This window comes from Lepidochelys kempii, chromosome 5, assembly GCF_965140265.1.
Source record: "Lepidochelys kempii isolate rLepKem1 chromosome 5, rLepKem1.hap2, whole genome shotgun sequence".
NCBI classification, from domain to species: Eukaryota; Metazoa; Chordata; order Testudines; family Cheloniidae; genus Lepidochelys; species Lepidochelys kempii.
Window position 1 is genome coordinate 111044687 of NC_133260.1, and position 23801 is coordinate 111068487.

At 39.4% G+C, this 23801-nt stretch overlaps 1 protein-coding gene across 4 annotated transcripts in view; it reads left to right on the forward strand.

Annotated features, from left to right (window-relative positions):
* The window catches only part of CNTLN (centlein), a 284446-nt gene that overhangs the window by 69403 nt on the left and 191242 nt on the right, over positions 1 to 23801 (forward strand). For 3 of the 4 annotated variants that reach the window (XM_073345462.1, XM_073345464.1, XM_073345466.1), the window contains exon 1: positions 16956 to 17041. Coding sequence is in view for 1 of the 4 variants with exons in the window: in XM_073345467.1 (XP_073201568.1) it covers positions 10607 to 10741; positions 11331 to 11510; positions 16908 to 17045 (453 nt within the window). In the remaining 3 variants the exon portion in view is untranslated. Of the gene's footprint in view, positions 1 to 10606; positions 10742 to 11330; positions 11511 to 16907; positions 17046 to 23801 lie in introns of those variants that run through there. The other variant, XM_073345467.1, reaches the window with a different exon arrangement.

Consider the following 23801-nt stretch of genomic DNA (forward strand, 5'->3'; position numbering starts at 1 on the left):
CTTTCCAGCTTGGGTTCCTATTTCCACCTTGCTCTGGTTCCTGAGTGATGTTCCCTCTACCTTTTTCCTTGTGGTGTGTGAAATGAGCAGATGTGAGAATTCAGAAAGGAAAAGAGGATACAAAGCAAGTCAAGGTAGAGAACTCCTCGAAGTCTTCTAGGGACTTCGGCATTTAGATATAGTTTACCAGGGAAGCACTTTAGTGCTACTGGGATGGGTGCTATAGAGAACCCTCAGTTAAGACGAGAGGCGTACAGTTTTCTGCTCTGGGGCTACAGTGCTGCAGTGCCAGTCTAGACACCCTGGTTGATTACAGTGCTGCGATTGGTCTCTGGGAGGTGTCCCACAATTCATGATCTTGCCTCTCTGGTCATCAGTTTGAACTTTACTGCCCTCTCCTCGGGTAACTAACCGTCATCCCCACCCCGTAAATTCCTTTGGAATTTTGAAAGTCCCCTTCCTGTTTGCTCAGTGATGCGTGCAGTGGTCTCCACGTATCTTTCCAGGTGACCATGCCTGCTCCACGCACCAGATGATCCCCCACTTGGAGCAATGTCGAGCTGCTGGACCTCATCAGCATTTGAGGAGAGGAGGCTGTCTAATTCCAGCTGCACTCCAGCCATAGGAATTATGATACCTATGGACAGATTTCACGATGCATGACAGAAAGGGGCCATGACTGGGACATGCTGCAGTGCAGAAGGAGTTGTGGAACGCTTACCACAAGGCCTGAGAGGCAAACTGCTGCTCTGGTACTGTGCCCACAAGCTGCCGATTCTACAAAGAGCTGGATACGATATTCAGTGGTGACCCCACCTCCACTGTGAAGTCCACTGTGGATGCTTCAGTAGCTCACGTGCCAGTAGAGAGCGGACCGAGCCAGGAAGAGGAAATCTTGGACAAGGATGTGGCGGGGGGGGGGGGGGGAACCAGAGGCAGAGGATGACTTGGAAGTCAAAGATGCATGTAGCCAGGAGCTCTTCTCAACCCCGGAGGAGGCTAGCCAGTCACAGCTGTTGGAGCTTCGCGAAGTGCAAACACGGGAGGAGGCCCCTGGTAAGTGGTTTTGATTTTGGGAATCAAACCACCCCCCTCAGTGCTAATGTGTTTTTTTTGTTTGTCACTCTCCGTGGGTTGTTGTTTTTTAATAAAAGAATTGTGTTGGTTTGAAAACCATCTTTATTCTATTAATTGAAAGCAAACAGAGCCCTGAAGAGCAACATACGATTATCTTAAACCTTTATATTGAATCATCTGCACCAATCACAATCACCTCTTAGCATTATAAGCACTGCAATCCCAAGCATAGCAACAAATATTAGTGGCTTTCAGCTTCAAATTGCTGGCTCAAGGCATCCCTTATCCTTATGGCCCCGTGCTGTGCCCCTCTAATAGCCCTAGTCTCTGACTGTTCAAATTCAGCCTCCAGGCACTGAGCCTCAGCAGTCTAGCCCTGAGTGAAGCTTTCACCTTTTCCTTCACAAATATTATGGAGTATATGGCACGCGGCTATAAGCATAGGAATATTGTCATCGGCCATGTTCAGCGTCCCGTAGAGGCCGCGCCAGTGGGCTTTTAAACGGCCAAAAGTACACTTAAGTCATTCTGCACTTGCTCAGCCTGTTGTTAAACTGCTCTTTGCTGCTTTCAAGGTGCCCTGTGTATGGCTTCATAAGCCATCGCATTAAAGGGTAAGTGGGGTTTCCCAGGATCACAGTGGGCATTTCAACTTCACCTATGGTGATCTTCTGGTCCGGGAAGAAAGTCCCTCTTTGCAGCTTCCTGAACAGGCCAGTGTTCCGAAAGAACACTTTCCAGACCAGCCTGGGTTAATGTCTGTGAAATGCCCATGATGATCCACAAGTGCCTGGAAAACTATAGAGAAATGCCCTTTCCAATTAATGTACTCGGTGGCTCGGTGATCTGGTGCCAGAACTGGACTAAGTATGCCATCTATCGCCCCTCCACAGTTAGGGAAGCCCATTTGTGCAGGGCCATCCACAATGTCACGCACATTGCCCAGAGTCACAGTCTTTGAGAGCAGGATGCGATTAATGGCCCTGCACACTTCCGTCAGCACGAGTGCAACGGTTGACTTTCGCACTCCAAACTGGTTAGCGACCAATCGGTAGCAATCTGGAGTAGCCAGCTTCCACAGTACAATCACCACACGGTTCTCCAGTGGCAGGGCAGCTCTCATTCTCATGTCCTTGCGCTGCAGGACTAGGGTGAGCTCGTCACACAGTCCCATGAATGTGGCTTTCCTCATCCGAAAGTTCTGCAGCCACTGCTTGTCATCCCAGACGTGCATGACAGTGTGATCCCACCACTCAGTGCTTGTTTCCTAAATCCAAAAGCGGCGTTCCACTGTGGTCAGCACCTCCGTGAATGCCAGAAGCAATCTTGTTTCGTAGCTAGTACACCTGGTGAGATCATTGTTGCACTCCTCTTTCCTTTGTAGTTTAAGGAATAACTCCACTGCTACTCGTGACACGTTGGTCAGAGCGAGCATCATACCGGTCAACAGTTCGGGATCCATTTCTGCAGACCAAAGAGGCAGAGCACGCAGTACACAAATCATTGAAAGATGGTGCCAAATGCGGAGGGAAGCACAGGGATTGCTGGGATGCCAAGCAATGCATCATGGGGCATTGGAGCAACACCCAGGATGCCGTGCGACCCCCTCTGGCTTCCCACAACTCTTAGATGCAGAAGAGAAAGAGGTGCTCTGTGGGATAGCTGCCCAGAGTTCACCGCTCCAAATACTGCCGCAAGTGTGAACATGCTATTGCGCAGGCAGCTGACAGTGTGAACATACAACAGTGGTTTCCCTTCAGCGCTCTCTGAGCGGCTCTGTAAATGCTGGCACTGTAACTCATTCAGTGTAGACAGACCCTTAGTGATTGGTATTATATGGTTGCACCTCAGCTGGGTGGTTGATTTCAGAGACTTGCACCTGGTCAGTTTCTGTTGTTGGAGAGGAATTGCTGTCATAGAGTGGGGTCTGGTGTAATTTTATTTACGTGCTGTACATGTTCTTATCTACTCTGTATATGTGAGGTCTTACTCTTTAGCCAGATATGAATTGCCAGGTTGTTTGCGTCCAGGTCATTCACCTAGATAAACTGGCAGGAACAGCTGTCTGTCTTTTAGTTGCTAGGCCTCCAGATCTCCATCCATCCTCCCAACTGTCACAGAACCTTCTCCTGGCTAAGGTATCGCTCTCCAGTCAGGAAGCAGAAAAACAGCATCAGATTTGCTGCCAGAAGATTCATCTCACTTTCTGCTGCTGACCTGTTAGAGCAGGGGTCTCAAACTTCATTGCACCGCGACCCCCTTCTGATAACAAAAATTACTACACAACCCCAGGAGAGGGGACTGAAGCCTGAGTCTACCCGAGCCCCATTGCCCTGGGTGGGGGCGGGGGCCAAAGCCAAAGTCCAACCCCCACCATCTTAGATGGGTAGGGGGCAAAGCTCAAGAGCTTCAGCCCCCAGCAGGGGGCCTGTAACCTGAGCCCCGCTGCCCAGGACTGAAGCCCTCGGGTTTCAGCCTAATCCCCTCATGGTGGAGCTCAAGCTTCAGACATGGGCCCCAGCAAGTCTAGGCAGGCCCTGGCAACCCCATTAAAATGGGTTCACGACCCACTTGGGGTTTGAGAGCTGCTGTGTTAGAGTAACAAAAATAGTCGGTAACTAAGTGGAACATATGTTACACACTTGAACACTGGATGCACTTAGAGTTCTACCGGTTTGAACAATTCTCCTGTTTTCTCAGAGATTGCTGACCTTTAAAACATGGAACACAGAATCAATAAAATCATTCAAAATCTTGGAAATTTTCAAGGGTGCTCAGAGTGTAAAATTTATGTACATGAATGTGTAACAGGCAGCAATCTGACAGAGAGAGGACTTGCAGGAGCCCCTTACGTTCTCTAAGGAATGAACGAAAGACAGGTGATCTCCACGATTCTAGTGGAGTCACCCTCTCTGTAGATACTAGGATATCATCGCTGCTAGAGATGATTTGTCCCTGTGACTCATAATAATATTTCTGAAGAACGAATGTTTTTTCTTTAGAATATATAAGATTGCATCTGGTGCCTAGTAGCCTCTCAAAATACAAAAGGGAGAAGAGCCCTGAAGCCCACAACAAGGTCTCTTCACCTTTCTCTCTCTTTTCAAATGAACATGGTGTTGTACTGTCAATGTACTTTTCGGGAACAAAATATAAACATTTCCAGCAAAGGATACTTAATTATTTTTTTTCCAAATGCTGTTGCCTTTCTCCCTGGTATGAGAAACCCTTTTATTTAAATGGGAAAGCCCATGAACTAATCCTTCAGTCCATTCCCCATCTCTTTGTGAACACATACATGGAAAGCAAGACTGAAATGCTAAGTGCATTCTGTTCCTAAAATCCAATAGTACTTTGGTAGCATAAATATTTAAAATATTCTCCTAATATTGCTCACAAAAATACATCTACAAATTAACTTTACTGGATAATGCACTAGCAAAAAGAAGAAGGCTTATACACTGTAGAAAGTGTCTGGGACTGAAAGTCATGCTCAGTCTTTAATTAGATGAATATGCTGAAATTGACACAGCCTACCTGGAATGCAGTTCAAAAAAAACTTTGACAATGAGTAGAGTCCATATTCTCAAAGCGCTACAACTATTGGATTTGGATTAGGGCCATCGATTAATCACAGTTAACTCATGCAATTAACTCAAAAAATTAATCGTGATAAAAAAATTAATCATAATTAATTACACTGTTAAACAATAGAATACCAATTGAAATGTATTACATATTTTGGATGTTTTTCTACATTTTCAAGTATATCGATTTCAATTACAACACATAATACAAAGTGTACAGTGCTCAATTTATATTATTTTGTATTACAAATATTTGCATTATAAAAATGATAAACAAAAGAAATAGTATTTTTCAATTCTACTCATACAAGTACTGTACTGCAATCTTTTTATCATGAAAGTGCAACTTACAAATGTAGGGGTTTTTTGTTACATAACTGCACTCAAAAACAAAACAAAGTAAAACTTTAGAGCCTACAAGTCCACTCAGTCGTACTTCTTGTTCAACCAATTGCTAAGAGAAACAAGTTTGTTTACATTTGTGGGAGATAATGCTGCCCACTTCTTAATTACAATTTCACCAGAAAGTGAGAACAGGCATTCGCATGGCACTGTTGTAGCTGGCGTCACAACATATTTACATGCCCGATGCGCTAAAGATTCACATGTCCAGTCATGCTTCCGCCACCATTCCAGAGGACGTGCTTCCATACTGATGGTGCTCATTAAAAAAAAATGATGTGTTGTTTAAATTTGTGTCTGAACTCCTTGAGGGGAGAATTGTGTGTCTTCTCTTTTTTATCTGCATTCAGCCATATATTTCATGTTGTAGCAGTCTCAGACAATGACCCAGCACATGTTGTTTGTTTTAAGAACACTTTCACTGCAAATTTGACAAAATGCAAAGAAGGTACCAATGTGAGATTTATAAAGATAGCTACAGCACTTGACCCAAGGTTTAAGAATCTGAAGTGCCTTCCAAAATCTGAGTGGGACAAGGTGTGGAGCTTGATTTCAGAAGTCTTAAAAGAGCAACACTCTGATGCGGGAACTACAGAACCCAAACCACCAAAAAAGAAAATCTACCTTCTGCTGGTGGCATGATGAAAATGAACATGCTTCGGTCCGCACTGCTTTGGATCGTTATCGAGCAGAACCCATCATCAGCATGGACACATGTTCCCTGGAATGGTGGTTGAAGTATGAAGGGACATATGAATCTGTAACACATCTGGCATATAAATATCCTGCAACTCTGGCTACAACAGTGCCATGCAAACATCTGTTCTCGTTTTCAGGTGACATTGTAAACAAGAAGAGGGCAGCGTTATCTTCTGCAAAGGTAAACAAACTTGTTTGAGCGATTGGCTAAATTAGAAGTAGGACTGATTGGACTTGTACGCTCTAAAGTTTTATATTGTTTTATTTTTGAATGCAGGGTTTTTTTGTACACAACTGTACATTTGTAAGTTCAACTTTCATGATAAAGAGATTGCACTACAGTATTTGTAGTAGGTGAATTGAAAAATACTATTTCCTTTGTTTTTTACAGTGCAAATACTTGTAATCAAAAATATAAAGTGAGCACTGTGCACTTTGTATTCTGTGTTATAATTGAAATCAATATATTTGAAAATGTAGAAAACATCCACCAATATTTAAATAAATAGTATTCTATTATTGTTTAATAGATTATTTTTTTAATAGCTTAATAGGTAAAACATCATTCCATTTGGTTCAACTTTAAATTATCAGTTTAAAATCTATTTTATAACAAACTATCAGTATCTTCACATCTGTGAATCTCTGTTGACAGGAATGAGACAGAAACAGTATCTTTTTTGGCTTGCAGATTTAAAGATATAAGAATTTGGGTTTTCCACATTCTTTTCCCCTTTTTTTCCTAGTTTCAAGTTTCCATCTTTCCCTTTCTCCAGACTTGTCAGTTCCCCCTCTTTATCATTTTTCTTTCACTTCTTTGAAAAGATTGTTGTTAGCAAATACATTATTCAATATAACGTTAAACTTTCTCCAAATTCTAGAATCATTGCCCTGGATTTATAATAGAAAGTATTCTGCATGATAAAGTAAGAATTTTCACCAGGAAAAACAAATATTAAAAGCTCACTTGTTAAGGAACATTTATTCTTTAAGAAAATTTAAAATATTTTCAACCTGTGATATACAAACTGACTTAGCTTTGGTGATGGTCATTCTCCCTTGATATCACTTAACCATTAGACAAGCCAGCCGCAAAATGATTCTTGGAGTGCATAACTGTAATTAAACAGTATGTAATGCTTTTAATATTCAAATGCTTCTCCTGTCCATGGAACTACAGAAGAATCTTCAAAGATATCTTGGAATGGGGGCAATTGGACATGTAAGAAAACACAGTAGGCCTGATTCTTGGAGAAAATGGAAATGGGGATGTCCCTTGTTTTTGTGTCACCCATTCTAGTGCTGGTTGAAGTTCCAAGTGATCAGCCCTAACATTATACCACTGGTGAAGGAATTCATGTCACTGGGGGATTGGGTGAAGCTCTGCTATTTTTGGAACCCTTTGGGCAGCAGTGAAACTGGCAAGTTTCATTTTTGTCAACTTTGGGAAAGTTGTGAGCAACAGCAGAGGCAGGTGGGCAGTGACACTATTTACTGGAGTAGGGTACTCAAGAATACAGGCTGGGAAAATTAAGAGTGATAGAAGCACCCCGGTTGCAGCAGCAAGAAAGCTCAGTGCAGTAGTGTAAATACTGTTGCTCATCACAAGAGCCAGGAGGTTGGTGAGGTGTAAAGTAGCAGAGAACTCTCATGCTGCTAGCAGCCAGGAAGCACACGAACACACACAAAGTTGGGTGAGGGAGACTTCAAATTGGGAGAAGAAAGGAATGACCAAAGATATTTGGGAGGAGGTGGAGAACACGATGCAGGGAAAGAGAGAGAGAGATAAGTCTACATAAAGCAAAGGATGATAGAAAGAAAAGAGGAAGCAGACACTGAAGACAGCTCAGAAAAAGATACACCATGTTCTATTATGGGGGACCGGGTGGGAGGGGGAGAGAAGCAGAAGTGGAGTAAAGACCAGAAAGGAAGGAAGATATAACAAACACAAAGGGGTGAAGTAAAAGGAGTGGTTGAATAGTATTCAACAAATGTATTATTTGATTAATTTTAATGGTATTCATCAAATAATTTTAATTGGTATTTTTCTCTGGTATCCATGCAGCTCTTTGGCTGGTCAAATACTAATAATCAGGGAAGAAATTACTAAAGTAATGCTGATGAAATTCTTAGATTAATACAGATGGAATTAATCAAATGTGGGAGATGAATACATTCATTATTTGATTCAGCACTAGTAGTAAGTTACTTAATATGTGATGTGTTATTTTTTAAATTGCAAATTTGTTACAATTAAATACAGTATGAAATAAACAGCATGCAAGTGATTTATTTCTTTAGTGGTTAATTATCCCTAGTTCAGAGTAAGGAACTGTCAAGGTTCCTCCCCCACTCTGAACTCTAGGGTACAGATGTGGGGATTTGCATGAAAACCTCCTAAGCTTACTTTTACCAGCTTAGGTTAAAACTTCCCCAAGGTACAAATTAATTTTATCCTTTGTCCTTGGAATATCCACTGCCACCACCAAACTCTAACTGGGTTTACTGGGAAACGTAGTTTGGACACATCTTTCCCCCCAAAATCCTCCCAACCCTTGCACCCCACTTTCTGGGAAAGGTTTGGTAAAAATCCTCACCAATTTGCATAGGTGACCACAGACCCAAACCCTTGATGTGAGAACAATGAAAAAGCATTCAGTTTTCTTACAAGAAGACTTTTAATAGAAATAGAAGTAAAGGAATCACCTCTGTAAAATCAGGATGGTAGATACCTTACAGGGTAATTAGATTCAAAACATAGAGAACCCCTCTAGGCAAAACCTTAAGTTACAAAAAAGATACACAGACAGAAATAGTTATTCTATTCAGCACAGTTCTTTTCTCAGCCATTTAAAGAAATCATAATCTAACATGTACCTAGCTAGATTACTTACTAAAAGTTCTAAGACTCCATTCCTGGTCTATCCCCGACAAAGATAGACTATAGACAGACACACAGACCCTTTGTTTCTCTCCCTCCTCCCAGCTTTTGAAAGTATCTTGTCTCCTCATTGGTCATTTTGGTCAGGTGCCAGCGAGGTTACCTTTAGCTTCTTAACCCTTTACAGGTGAGAGGAGCTTTCCCCTGGCCAGGAGGGATTTCAAAGGGGTTTACCCTTCCCTTTATATTTATGACACCCTTTACAGGTGAGAGGATTTTTCCTCTGGCCAGGAGGGATTTTAAAGGGGTTTACCCTTCCCTGTATATTTATGACAGGAGCAGAACATTGTTGCATTGCTCTAGGAGAAGTCTGAACAGGAGGTTGTGACTCCATGAGCCTCCCTGAGTCACAATCTCCATCCTGGTTCCACAGCTGCTCCACGGAGGAGTAATCTGTGCTGGGTATACAGCAGGTGAAGCACATGTTTTTTAGCATGCAGGCACATCTACACTTACCAGGGTGTTGGGCAGTCTCTGCTTCTCCTGCCCACCTGTGTGAGGTGATGGTCGGGGGGGAGTGTAATGGCTTTAAAGAACCCACTTCTGCTCCTGTACTGCTCCCCAAGGTGCCACAATTTGGTCCTGTAATTGCCAGGGATTTGGCTTTCAGTTGTGTGGTGACAGCTATTTTTCACATTGTTTGGTAGGCTTAGTTTTCAGGCTAGTAGGTTTTGCGTAAATTTCAAGACCCTAAGTATGGTACCATTACCAGTTTTATGTTTATGTTTAGGTTTGAATGCTCAGCATAAATGTTCTCTGTTCCTTTCATGTCTGTGACATGAGCTGTGATTCAGTATTAAATGTTTAATTTAATACAAGGCACATTGTCAGGTTAAAAATCATGTTTTAAAAATATTCCTTACCCATGCTACCAATTAGGACAATTAAAACAATCTAATTTATTTTTCACCTTTTGGTGCTCATTGCTTACCTTATACATTTATTACAGCGTCAACAATGAAAAGAAACAAGCCAGCTTTACTTTTGTTTCCAGTCGTTTTCATTGTCTGGCTCTTAAGCACTACCACAGTATTGTCAACTCTGCAGGAAAAGGTTTCAATCCAAGCAAAATTTCACCTTCATTAAAAAACAGACAAAACCAGTGAAAATATTTCTTTTAACATTCGGTTTTATAATTTTTTATATATGCAATGTGAACTTTTAAAAGATGGTTACTATAATAAATTAGGTTTTTGAATAAAAATGAGAAGTAATAGCCTTCAGTTATGATCTGGAAGGCTGTAAAATAAATATTTTAAGAGACTAAAAAGTGCAAAATTTAGCAGGGAACCATGGGTTTCTTCTAACAGCTGTAAGGTTTTATTATGTACAGTACACTAATTATTTTCTTTGCACAATAGTGTCTTAATTGCTTTGAGCTGCAAATTCCATTAGACTTACTACTTTCACAATATAACTGATTTGTATCATACTATTTTTTATTTCTCTCAATTAATTGTTGTTTCTCATTATTTTCATGAATTGTGGAAAAGAGACAATTTCACTTTTTGGCTAGAATTCAGATATCCTAAAAATGAAAGTGCAAAAGTGGTCCATTTTATTCTTAATCCCTAACCAAAAATATCAACTCTGCAAACCATTTCATCTTCCGAGACTAGACCAAATAATTTCTGTTTGATTCTGTATTTCATGGGCTCTTGTGTCCAGTAGCAATAACATATTCAGTTCTGCATTCCTTGCCCTCCCTTACTTTAATATGTTATACAGTGCTACAATTTGTAGTATGATTTAAATAGTGATACAGTAACAAGAATGAGGTAAAACCACATATGATTGAAAATTACATGAAAAAATTTAAGCCTTTAACAATGAAAGCAAATGCATATTCTATTACAGACTTTGCCTGTCTTTTTAATGAATTTTCATTTTTGTTAAACAGAGAGCATCAGGACAACAACAGGAGATTAACAACTTGGTACAGAGAAAAATTGCTGTAGATGAGGAAAATGGTCTCTTGAAGAATGAATTCAGTAATTTGCAGCAGAAATTTAAAGATAAAAGTCAAGAACTTAAGGTATATTGACTTGTACATAGTTGTATAGGACCATAGCTTTGAAGTACTTCTTTAAGCAGTGTCAGTCTTTGTGGCACAGAAAGTGACAAGCTTGGAGGAAAAATTGCCTTAGGCCTTGCTAGACCTTACAGTTTTCTCACACACCAACTCTGAGAAAGATGCTTTAAAGCTACAAATCCAAGCTTTATAACTTTCAGATAAATAGTTAATGATGGAAATGGAGCAAAGAAAGTAGGAGTGTGAAGATGTGGCTTCTTGTAATTAGATTCTGATGGGACTGGCATTATTAATTGATAAAGCCGAGGTCTGGGAGGATATGTCTGTGTGGGTCTCAAAAATAGCTGGGGACAGCATCAAAGGCAGCTTGATCAATTAATGGGCTCTTTGCAAATGTGTACTCATCAAAGCTGTCATCCAGCTAAAAAATATGACCCTTCCACCTGCATGAAGGAGGCCAATAAAAGTACACAGGTGACCTTGGCCATCAAATATAGAAGAAGCTGCTGTGAGGGTAAAACTGCACAGTTTATATTTGCTGATTAGTTCTCACTTTTTTTTGTTTATCGGCCCTTGTGGTACTGTTCTACAGGACACTAAGGAGTGTGCACAGAAGAAAGAAGAGCAAAACAGACTGGTTATAAAAAATCTGGAGGAGGAAAATGAGGGATTAAATACACGCTGCGCTGACCTGCTAAATGACCTGGAGAAACTGAGGAAGCAGGAGGCACAATGGAGAATAGAAAAATCTGGTGTTGATGCCAAAATAAAGGTATGAGATGGAATGGACTACTGGATATTATTTCAGAACTAACTTCTCCCAGGCACTTGCACTACATGTTATTTTCTTTAAATAACAAGTTATATATTCAAATCTACCAGTGGGGACTGACATTCATTTACATTCCTTCACTTAAGACCCACAGCTTTTTAAAAATTGATGTTGCCAAGCAGGAAACTGACTTCAAATAATCATCCTAAAATGTAATCATTAAAAGATAAGATATTGGAGTGTGAGATAAAAGGTAATTCTTTAAAAACAGCTTTTAAAATCTTCTCATTTAAGATTTTTTTTCCTCAATTGCAATTTAATATAATTTGATTGTAGTGGACTTGATATTTGCTATTTTGTAAGATGGTTTTACGAACTTTTCAACTATAGTTTTGAATACATTGCATCTTAGCCTCCAGAGGGCTCCACTCTTCGTGAAAGGTTTTTTCACTGCATATCATATTCAAAAAGTTATATTCATTGTTTGATAAATGTGTTGTTGCTTTTTCGTTTCATTTGGATGCTTCCTACAGAATGTCACACTGTGCTGAAATGTGTAATACTTCCAGTTTTTAATTCCTTACCAGTCTTTCTCATGAAAACTGGCATGTCTTTTTAAAATATTTCTAAGTAATAAGTCACAAACGCTAGTATCAAACCGTTTGTTAGTGTTTGTATGTGTATTTATATAAAGTTTATGTATTTTTGTATTATTCAGTCTAAGGTGCATTGAATACATATATTCTTTTTTTATATAAAATGCATCATCTCCTGATATACTGTATGTCATAAACAGCACAACTTTGGCTTGTACAGAAATGTTTAATATTTTTCATGACAATTTAGTGGTAGTGCAGCGTACAATGATGTAGGGCCCTTTGATCCCAGGGAGAGAGAAACATGGAATGCTGCAGAGGCAGTCCACTGAACCCTGTGCTCTTTACTGACGCCCATGGCTGTTTTAGACATGGTACTAAAAAGCTTTAAGAGCATTTCATCCCTCATAAAACAGAAGATTAGTTACTTAAATCCAAGGCCCATGGTTGTCTGGAAGGTTTGTATCCATTCCCAGGACTCTATGAAGGGCTTGGAGTTCCTCAAAGGGGAAACTTCACTAATAACAGTATATATTAAAATGATTTAATTAATTTTCAGGCTGTCAGTTATGTTGTTGCAGCATCTCTAGTAAATTGTTGCAAATAATTTAACTCCCCATAATTTCCCATTACACCAATGAAAAGAGTAAAATCAAAATTCTTTGGGTTGATTTTATGGCAGCTAAAGTATACCATAAAGAGAAGGAGGTTTTGTTATAATGGTGTGAGCACAGGAGTAGGGGTAATCAACTCCAGCTTGAGCACTGACTCTCTCTGTAAAGTTGGTCAAGTCACTTGACCGCTCTACTTCAATTTGCCTCATCTGTAAGGTGGGTATAATAATTCTTATCTCACAAGACTATTGTGAAGATTATTAATTGATCTTTCTAAAGGGCTTTTAAGAGGAAAAATGTTGTATATGCACCAAGTAAAGATGATGTGTTTTACTTCAGAAAAAACAGATACATTTAAACTTTATTATGTACACATGGATTTAAGAAACTTTGTTTTGCTAAAACAGTTACCTTATTCATGATTATATTACTTATGCATAAATTAGCTATAAATATTTGCTTGACGTTTTAATGGATTCCAGTTTGAATTAATTTCTTCCTCTGTTCTGTTCATTCTCCCATTTCCATTACCAGACATTTTCAAGAATATGTATTGGATGCCAGATTTGTTTTTAACAGGACCCTATTAAACAGGATGAGAAATAATACCCTTACCCCAAAGGACAAATATGAGATTATCAACTTGTACTGTCTTGGTCTGAAAATGATCAGTTCTCCCAGTGTAACATGTTTCTTAAATGCTTTTAATAACAGTGTTTTTAAAATGGCAAAATAAGTAACAGGATTTTTTATTGTCAGTGTGTTGATTTTAAGTGATTGTAAAAATGGCAAAGTAGGGGTCCATATTCATTGTCTCTGAATGATTTCCATATAAAATTGGCTGTGTTTAGAAGTGAAATGTTATTTTTCTTAAACGCCGGCTAAGCTACTGAATCTGGTATCTGGGAGTCAAGCTGGGATCTCTTTGGCTTGTGCATTAGCACTGGTAAAAAAGATCATTGTTGTTAATTTTGTTAACAAAGGATCCAGAAACAGTCCACCTCACTCTCCATAGTCCTCCTGAATCCAATTGTACAGCACCCAGAGGGAGAATAAGATTAAAACTAATAAACGTAAAACATCCTAAAACTTTACTTTTAAAATCTCTTCTGTAGATATTAAATATTTTAGTTCTAAATGTCCTAGGCCCTTTGAAGGTTAGAAGTGACTACTATTTCTCCCCTTTCAATGGGATAAAGCACCGGTTTCTAGCCCCGGAGGGCTTGAGATATCAGGCTTCAAGCAGTGACATTTGTATGTATACAAAAGCTGTCAGTGTTGTCCAGCTATACCAAAAGAAGGACAGGAGACACTTGATATGGTTTTAATCAAGCTGCAATTGTGTTATTAGATGTCTGGGTCTACCCGGCAGATAAAAGTGTATAGTGCAGATAACCCCACGTTCATTCAATAACCACCTTGAGGGGCTTCCACCAGTTCCCTTCTTTTTCCATCGAGGTCCCGCAGCCAACCCATTGCTGGTACCTTACCATCCCCACATCCATCCCAAACAAGGATTAAGGTGGGCTATACGAAAGGGGGTTGGCTCTCTGCCGTACCAGTCATAGGAGCCCCGAACTCCCACAGTCCGCTCCTGTAACCATCACCTCCTGTTTAAGTTCTTTATCAACCGTTTTTTCCGCATACTATACCTTACCTATTGAATACCTGCACTGGACATCCGCTCCACTCTTACATAATAAGTTGCAACATATAGTCTAATTCCCTTTACTCCTCACCAAAATGGGGCCCTGCTTCCCCTGAACCTGCTGTGGGGAAGGCAAATAAAAAAAAACAACCCACTTCACCTACACCAATCTGGTGGTGAGGGGGAAAATTTCTTCCCAACCTGCCTAAAAAGGAGCGGCTGCCCACAGCAGGTCCTAACAGAACCTGGTATTTTGCCACCTCAAGGGGAGGGAGGGTGGGTGCTGCTTCGCCTGCACTAGTGAAAAGGGGCTTCTCCCCCCTGGGCTTTTCCCTTTTCAACTCCTCAGCCCTTCCAGTCTCAGAGGATAAGTCAGTGTTGTCATGCTGACCCACTCCCCCTTTTGCAGCGCCTTCTGAGCCTCTTTCCCCCCCAACCCGAAAAGTAATGTGGTGAAAAGTGAGTGATAAATACAAGGTGGATTGATTTAAATCAAAGCAATTTTAATCACTGATTTTAATCATGATTTAAGTCAGCAAGGTGAAAACTTTGATTTTAAATAATCGATTTTAATCTTGTTTTGTATTTGTACTTGAGTTATTTTCTAATTGTTTGGTAACCATTAAAATATGTTGATTTACAACTAAATATTGCCTTTACGCTAAATGGTGCTTTCTTTTTGCTAACCAGGAGGATATACTAACTATAAACATTTATTTAAGCTACTTGTATAGATTAACTTGCATTTATTCTGATTCTTAATTTCTAAATTTTTTTTAGAAAATGTTGCATGATGCATATCTTAGTTACTAGATGATTAATTTTTTATTGACGATTTGTGTCAAGCTGTATTTGGATGGAAATTCAAATTCAATTAAAATGTGCAAAACCAGCATTCAGTTTTTTTAATTATATATAAATATAAGGAATAAAAAGATTTTCAAAGCATGTTTTGCAACTCCCAACTGGTTTCTTAAATTTGAATGAACTAACCATTGAACTGAAGTAGTTGAATAAACTGAAGTGAACAAAATATTCTCTGCACCTGCAGAAGAGGCTACTGCTGTCAAAAGCTGGTTTGGCATTCAATGAAATCTGGTTCTAAGCGATTAGCCAATGACTTCCACTAGTTTAGTGGTTTGACTTTCTTTAAAATTTGGTATAACATATGTACTACTTAATGTTTTTTATTTAATTTTATATTTAATGTAAATAATTTTAATATATTATTATAAGTTTAGACTTTAACATAGGTTGTCAATTTCAAATTTGACTTTAAATCGGTTTATTCTTTAAAAGTACAAATCTGTATTTAATTTAAACAGAAAAACTGATATAAATAAAAAAATCTGATTTAATTTTTTTAAGTAATCAATTTACTCACCCCATTTTTTATCAATCACATTTATCATATGCCTTTCCAGTTTATCACATATGCCTTTATGAATCTTGTTTGTGTACAGCATAGACCTAATTCTCACTTGTGCTAAGGCCTTTTACACTCCTCTGGTAGCATAAAGTGGTGTTGAAGTGGGTAGGAACAGCATCCTGATGAGAATTCTCCTATGCAGGGGATTTCCCTGGCTTGAATAGAACTAGTGTAAAGACTCTATATAGACCCTGCTCTCAGCCTCCAGGTGGATCAGGAGCATGGCCCTGCAATATAGAAAACAGCTGTTTTCTGTTTCCCAGAGCCCATTGTGGGCCATTGGAAGCCAAGCAAAAGTTAATGTACCCCTGTGGACTGTCTAATTTACACTGGGGACGGGGCAGGTTCCTGCACAATCCCAGAATATGAGGAATGCAAAAGAGATTTAAAGCCACCTTTGTTCCCCTTCCCAAGTCCAAACATGGAATAAATGAGAATCTGACCCAATGCCTGGTTGTGCATAGTCTCTGATTTACCCCTTGAGAGTGTAGGGCTACCACTTTTCCTGCAGGCAGCTTGGCTTCAGTCCTATTGGGAACAATGAGAGGCACTGGACATCTTTAAGAACATTCTGTAGCTTCATGTCTCCATTGAGATAATGGGAAATGGTGGGTATTTTGACAGAAGCCAATTCTCCCTGAGTTTTTCTCAACTCTGTAGAACACAATGAGGAAAAAAGTATGAAAAAAAATTAAATGCCTTTAAAAATCAGTTTCCTTTAATCCAAGCCTGCAAACACTAAAATAGTTGATTTATAATGTTATGGTTTTTGCATAATGTCACTACAGGACACAGCTATGGTAGTTTGGGTGCTTTAGATGCACATTTCCATGCTTTACCATGTTTGGTTTTCATTTAAATTTCCTGGGTTTATAGTTCTTGGTTTTGGAATAATTAGAATCTTACAGTAATGATTTTACCTTGTTCATAAGTTCTTTTCTCCATTACTCCATCTTAACATAGTTTTTGTCTGGGGGGGCAGGGAGAGGAAGGGAAGGAGGGAGGGAGAGAGAAAGTGTGTGTGTAGGGAATAATTGTATGTTCTTTGTAGTTTTTAACTCTTACTGGCTCCCGTGCTTTTTAATATATTGCAAAATTAATTCTTTACAGAATTTGGAAACGGATTTAACAGAGGCAAGAAAACAAATGGAAGACTTGAACACTAAATGCAGTGACTTGTCATCACAGGCGGTTGTTAAACAGACTGAATTAGCACAAAAGGATTGTGATATGGCCAGAGTTAGGCAAGTATTTCACATCTCCATTTGCTAAATAAGCTAATCACTTGCAATATTTTTAATGACATTATTTTATGATTTGGAAGAAATATCTTGTTATCACAGCTACTTTTGCAAAACAATGTATTGTAATACCAGCCTATTTTGTAAGAGTCACACGTTATCTTGGAAATTTTTGGATAGCTAGCCTTGGAATCTACTATTTATGCAAACTATTTTTGTTCCTTTTGCCTTTTGTGACGTTCAGTTTTTTACAGAAGGGATGGACATTATTAAAAATTACACTTCTGTAATTAGCATTGGGTCAGAGAGTTGTCAATCTCCACTGCAAGTTGCAAAATACCAGTATGATTAGTAACATAAGCAATTAATTTGAGAGGCTAAATGCCCTAAACCTACAAAAGTTTCAAACCTAACTTTAACTTTTTAATTAGAATCAAGTCTGACAGGTCAACAGAAGTCTACGCAAGCCTTTGCTAAAGGTTTAAAATGCTGTGATTTAAGCTTTATCTGAAGTCTCACACATCTTTTTATTAGGCTGAATCTGGAGGATTAGTGCTGCATATTTGAGATGTGTAGAAGAAATGAAAGATAGGCCGAATTATATGAAATGACTAGGTTATTAAAATCATCAAAATGACAGCAGTGGCAGAAGACGTCCAACAGGTTTAAGCAGATTGATGAGAAGTAGTCCATTCTTTTTCTCTTATTTACATAGTTCCATAGGAGTACACAGTGCTGTCTGGTAGAAGGGCAGTGTTAGACAAATAGTATCCCTTGCCCAAAAGAGCTTACATTCCAGGAGCACTAGTTGGAATGGGGCAAATAAAACAGATCAATACGATATATAGATAGCAGTCATTGCAGTTGGAATGCTTATTCTTCATAGTTTTCAACCACTAATAATTTCACCATAGGGAATAAGTCTTTTGTCTTTAAAGAAGACAAACGAGATCTTTGTAATTTTTATGTAACTTAATTTGTCTTCCTGGGATTAGTGTAGGGCAGGGGTGGGCACACTACAGCCCATGGGTGGCATCCGGCCTGTTAGACTATTTAATCCAGCCCTTGAGCTCCCGTTGGGGAGCAGGGTTGGGGGCTGGGGTTGCCTTGCCCCGCTCCATGCATGCAGTGGCTCCAGATGGCTCCCGGAAGAAGGGGCAGCCAGGGGGCTCCACACACTGCGCCTGCCCCAAGAGCTGGCTCTGCAGCTCCCATTGGCCAGGAACTGCTGCCAATGGGAGCTGCGGGGGCGGTGCCTGCAGACTGCGCCCCATGGTAGCCGGACGGGGACATGCCACTGCTTCCGGGAGCTACTGGACATAAGTGCTGCCGGGACTCTTCAGCCCTGAGCCCCTCTCCCTAAACTCCGAGCCCCTCTCCCTAAACCCCAACCCCCTGTCCCAGCCCTGATCCCCCTCCTGCCCTTCAGACCGCTCGGTCCCAGCCCAAAGCACCTTTCTGCATCCCAAACCCCTCATCCCTGGCCCCAGCCCAGGGCCCACACCTCCAGTCAGAGCTCTGACCCCCTCCCACATTCCAACACCGTGCCCGAGCCCCCTCCCGCACTCTGAACTCATAATTTCTGGACCCAACCCAGAGCCCACACCCCCAGCTGGAGCCCTCACCCTCTCCTGTACCCTGAGCCTCAATTTTGAGAGCATTCATGGTCCGCCATACAATTTCCATACTGAGATATGGCCCTCAGGCCAAAAAGTTTGCCCACCCCGGTCTAGCATCGCTATTGAAAAAGATGTCCCTAGTTCTTTTCATGTTTAAAAGTCATAAATTCAGGATCTCAGTGGTTAACAAAAATACAAGAATGGTATGTAAACACGAAAGATTTTAATAGCCCGATCTATGGAAAGACAATCTGATGGAATTTGTAAACTTTATCAAAAGGCTGACAGACTTTAAAATATTCCTGAATATATTGTTGTACTAGAACTATGCTTCTCTGTGGCCCAAGATATCTATGGTGTGAGGGTATAGGGGTGGGAAAGGACACTTTCAAAGCAGGTAATCAAAGCTGACAAAGTTACTACACATTTTCTGCGGGAACAGCATGTTGCAAACTGAGTTGGCCATGCCAGAGGACCTTAAAATCTCTTGACATACATTTTACAATATCCACTACAAGTCAGAACTTGCTAAATATAGACACTTGCTCATTTTACAAGCTTTGCTAGGCCCACAGCTATAGTTGGAGCAGTGAGGTATCACAGGTAAACTCTTATGAAACTTTGAATTTTAAAAAAGTAACTTTGCCACCCATTGAACTTGAGTGAATGTTGAAAATATACATCAGTATTTTAAGAAAAAAGTATATAAAGAAATTCTAAGCTGTGTTTATATGTATTTTCAAGTATTTTGTTTGTTTGTATGGAAAGGCAGAAATAAGGTCTCCCGAACAGCCTTAACTATGATACTGTCATTCCAAATTTATGAAACAAAATTGCACCCACTACTTTCACAATATGAGTCATATTCCCCCACTTCCATATCTCTTTGTCTCTAGGGCTTTAAATAGACCCAACTGCATCCGATGAAGTGAGCTGTAGCTCACGAAAGCTTATGCTCAAATAAATTGGTTAGTCTCTAAGGTGCCACAAGTACTCCTTTTCTTTTTGCCAGTTGCCATAGGATCTAGGTGCTGAATCTTCACATTACCACATTCCATCAGAATATAGTCAGTTGACCACAATATTTACACAACTTTCCTTTATACATATGCTCCTCATCTTTTTTATTATTATTCTTAGTCATCTTTCTAGGTACATTATAAAATATGTTTTCCTTTTATGAGTAGTTTTCTGAAATATAATTTGCCAAGATTTGTTTGTAAAAGGGCATTATTTGTTCTGTTTGGGGGGCATATTTCATGTTCCATATAGAAATTCTTTAAGGATTTTTACTGCTGCATCTCATGATACTGGGGTGGGGGCAAAATTATCCCATTTTGGATAGTTAAGACTTCTGTTTCAAACTAAGGCAGTTTAAGCATTTTGGTTTTTGCTGTGCTTCATTATGAAGTGTTCAGTAAAAACTACTGAAATTAGAAAAGGACTGGTTGGATGTGAATGTTGCATGCCTTGAGAGGCATATGTATATACATCAATTCGCAATTAAGTCTCTTCCTTTTCTCTGACTTGTCATAGAAAAGAGCTACACACTTGTCCTTGGCATTTCTACTGTGGCACATGCACAAGTTCCAAATTTTTAGTATTACTTTAATGTTGCTTATTTTTATTCCTTATTTTTGTTTCTAAAGTAATAGCTCACATTCTCTCATTTTGTTTATATACTATCTTTTCTACTAGGTCTTTTTTTAGTATAGTATATGATCGTGATGTGGAAAAACTTCTCTATTTTTAAAAAAGAAAAGGAGTACTTGTGGCACCTTAGAGACTAACCAATTTATTTGAGCGTGAGCTTTCGTGAGCTACAGCTCACTTCATTTGATGCATCCGATGAAGTGAGCTGTAGCTCACAGAAGCTTATGCTCTAATAAATTGGTTAGTCTCTAAGGTGCCACAAGTACTCCTTTTCTTTTTGCAAATACAGACTAACACGGCTGTTACTCTGAAATCTATTTTTAAAGTTAATTAAAAGATCTACAGAGCATGGGAAAAAATAAAATGTGTGCCATAATCAGGTACAGGAAGCATATTCTCAGTCTGTTTGATAAAGAACTTTTAAATATATCAAACCTCCCAAACCACCAAAAAACTTTTCCATAGGGTATAGCCAATCCTTGCCTGTAGCATCTTTGCACAGCTGGCATAACATATAGGGATATATAATGGCAGGGCTGGAAAATGCAGTAGAAAACTGTAACCATTTATAGAGCGCTGCAGAGAAAAATAAAACCTAAGTAAGGAAAACAAATAGCTGTGTTCTAGTTTAAGCTAAAGCCCAACAATAGACATAAGAGGATGGAGTTTACTCTAGGAGAATATCTAATGACAGATTCTGACCAGGCATGACACAAGCTATACCTGCTGGCTTTCCACTCCAGGAAGCTGTTAGAGCAGAAGCATCCTCTTGTCTCTGTGCTGGCTTCCTTGACTGTTACTACTGTGGCCCAGAACCAGATGATGATCTTTCAACCTGAATAGAACAGTGTAGAATAAAGTACTCAGTGCCTATTTAGTCAGAAAATGTTTGTGGTAGCACAATTAAATACAATAACACAGAGTCCTCCAGTATCACTATGCATATAACTAAACACCATTAACAGGGAAGTCAAGATGGAATAATCTCTTTTTAAAAACTTCCCTGTGTTCTATGTCAGAAGAAAAAAAGAACTATTAATGGTTTAATAAAATAAAATAAAAATGTTCTAGTCGCTCAAGGCCTCAGTGCCTTATTCTTCTGAAACAATGTTCATTTTTTAATGTCAGCAAAAAATGGAAAATTCCTCTGTAGGCAGGAAAAAAAAATCCCCCCCCCCCTCCTCAAAATCAATTTCAGGATTTTATGGGCTTAAAAGGACACACTTATTCCCTTAGTCGCAAATCTCTTCTTCTTAGACACCAAAACAGAAGCACCATCTAATCAAATTAATCCCAAACATCTTGCTTGGTAGAAAAGCCAAGAGATCTGGCTTCCTTCTTTCAGCATCTTGGTTGGCACATGTTAGAGGGAGAGCTAAGAAAGATAATAGCAGATTCCCTTTTAGTTGACAGGCATATAACAGGGTGATATTCTGTCTGCATTTAATCTTGCCATAATTTTTCAAGTCAATTGGAGTAGAAGGACTTCAGACGTCCTGGTGTACACACCCTGGTGCTCCATTTATTTTGAGTACACAAATTCATGTTTTTTTCACCAAATCCTGCATTTTGCTAGTGAGAATTTTTTTCTTTCTTTGAACTATGCAATAATTCTTCATTTGATCTCTGGGAGAACTTTTTGTAATTAAATTGCTTTCTCCTCTGGCATATTAAAAGTTACAAGGATTTTCAGAATCACTCAGCACTGGGCTTACTGTGCTCCCATTGACTCTAGTGCAACATTGACTTTAGAGCAACATTGAGCATTTTTTAATATCCACCCAGTATCAATTACTCGGTCTGAAGATCAATATTTATTATAAACTTCTGTGCCAAATCCAATCTTTTGTTTGTTAAATATAATTTTTTTAAGATCTGTGGAAAGATAGTTCTCATGGGTATCCTTGCTATACAACAGGTGTTTTAGAGAAGCTGCCACCTGTCCTTGATGTACTGGCTTTAAAAGGTTCCTGTTTTAACTGGCATTTTTTGGAAGATACCAGAATCACAAAGAACCGAAAGGGCAGAAATACTGCCAAAAGCAGGGTGGGCAGGAGCAGCTCTGAAATGCATCTTCCTTGCCATTAGTTCATGCTCATCTTCAATGCAAGATCTCTGGATCTCTTCAGAATGCACAAGAACATTTCTATGTCCTAGAAGGCTTAAATCCTGTTGTTGGCCTTCAGAACATCACAATTCTTCTGTCCCAAGATTTCAGTGTTGAATTTCAGAGATCTTCTTTTAAAGTTGTGTTGAGTCTCAGGATTTAGGCTTAAATGTGTGCTGTCTGTTTAAGCCAAAGTGATTCATGTCTCTTGGATACACAGAGCTGTTAGCTCAAGAGATGGTAGTACCCTCTAACCCATCAGTGGGCGCCAAGTGCCGTTGCAACACACCAAGCTAGTAATGCTCAGAACACATGAGTTCCATCATTGCTGCTATACAGTCAGGGATTTTCAGCTCATTTGCTTTGGTATACACTCAAAGCTATTTCACAATGCCCTGAAAAGACTTAAGTGACAGCGCCTGACACTGTGGGTATCAGGTGGTGCAACCTAGAGACTTAGTACTTTACTTTAAGTCCCTCAATATTTGGGGTAAAACGTTGGAAGATGCAGCTCAGGCAAAGCCCCACACACTGGCCATTATTGGGAAAATAAACAAAACCAGCAAATGTCAACAAAGATGATGGATATGATGAGTATTTTTAATTGATATGTCCAGCTTTTTGATTGACAGCAGTCGCTCATTTTACTTAAATCACTGGGAAGCCACATGTTCGCTTGCAACAGTTAGTATGTACAGGGCAACATGTGTTCAACATCTTTTGGTATGGTTGGGATAAATCTTTAATGCATATTCAGTTCAGATATAAATACTAGCATTTTCCAGAATTCATATTAATCAAATAAATGAACCCACACGCTAAATAGCACTATAGTGAATCTTAAATACCTAAAATGGCTGTTGCCAGGAGGCGGTGGCCATTTTAAGCATGTTATAATTATGTCTGCAGCTCCTCCATGTTCAGTTCTCCTGGCACGGTTCCCTCAGATTAACCCTTTCCCCATCCTTAATGGCCAAATAAATATTTCACTATGTCCATGGAGTCAAAGTACCCCTTCTGTTAGCCAGCTCCCTTCCTCTGTTACCAGAATTCCCACCCCATGTCCATGTTTTTTTAGTGGTTACGTCATCTGTGCCACCCTAAAAATGAGTGGTTATCAGTATTCAGTAAATATTGATAACATCCTATTCAGTATTATTTGACTTTTAAAAATGTGTTCTTCCTATCTCCTTGGTCTTCAGTAACATGTATGTATGTATGTGATATATATATCAATCAATGTGTGTGTGTGTGTGTACATATATATGTAAAATATCACTTGGGTGTATGCTTAAATCTATCTCTCTAAAGGGAAGCAATTAGGCATATGCCTAACTTAAAGCACATGCAAAGTTCTTTTCTGAATAACGCTACTGTCCTGAAT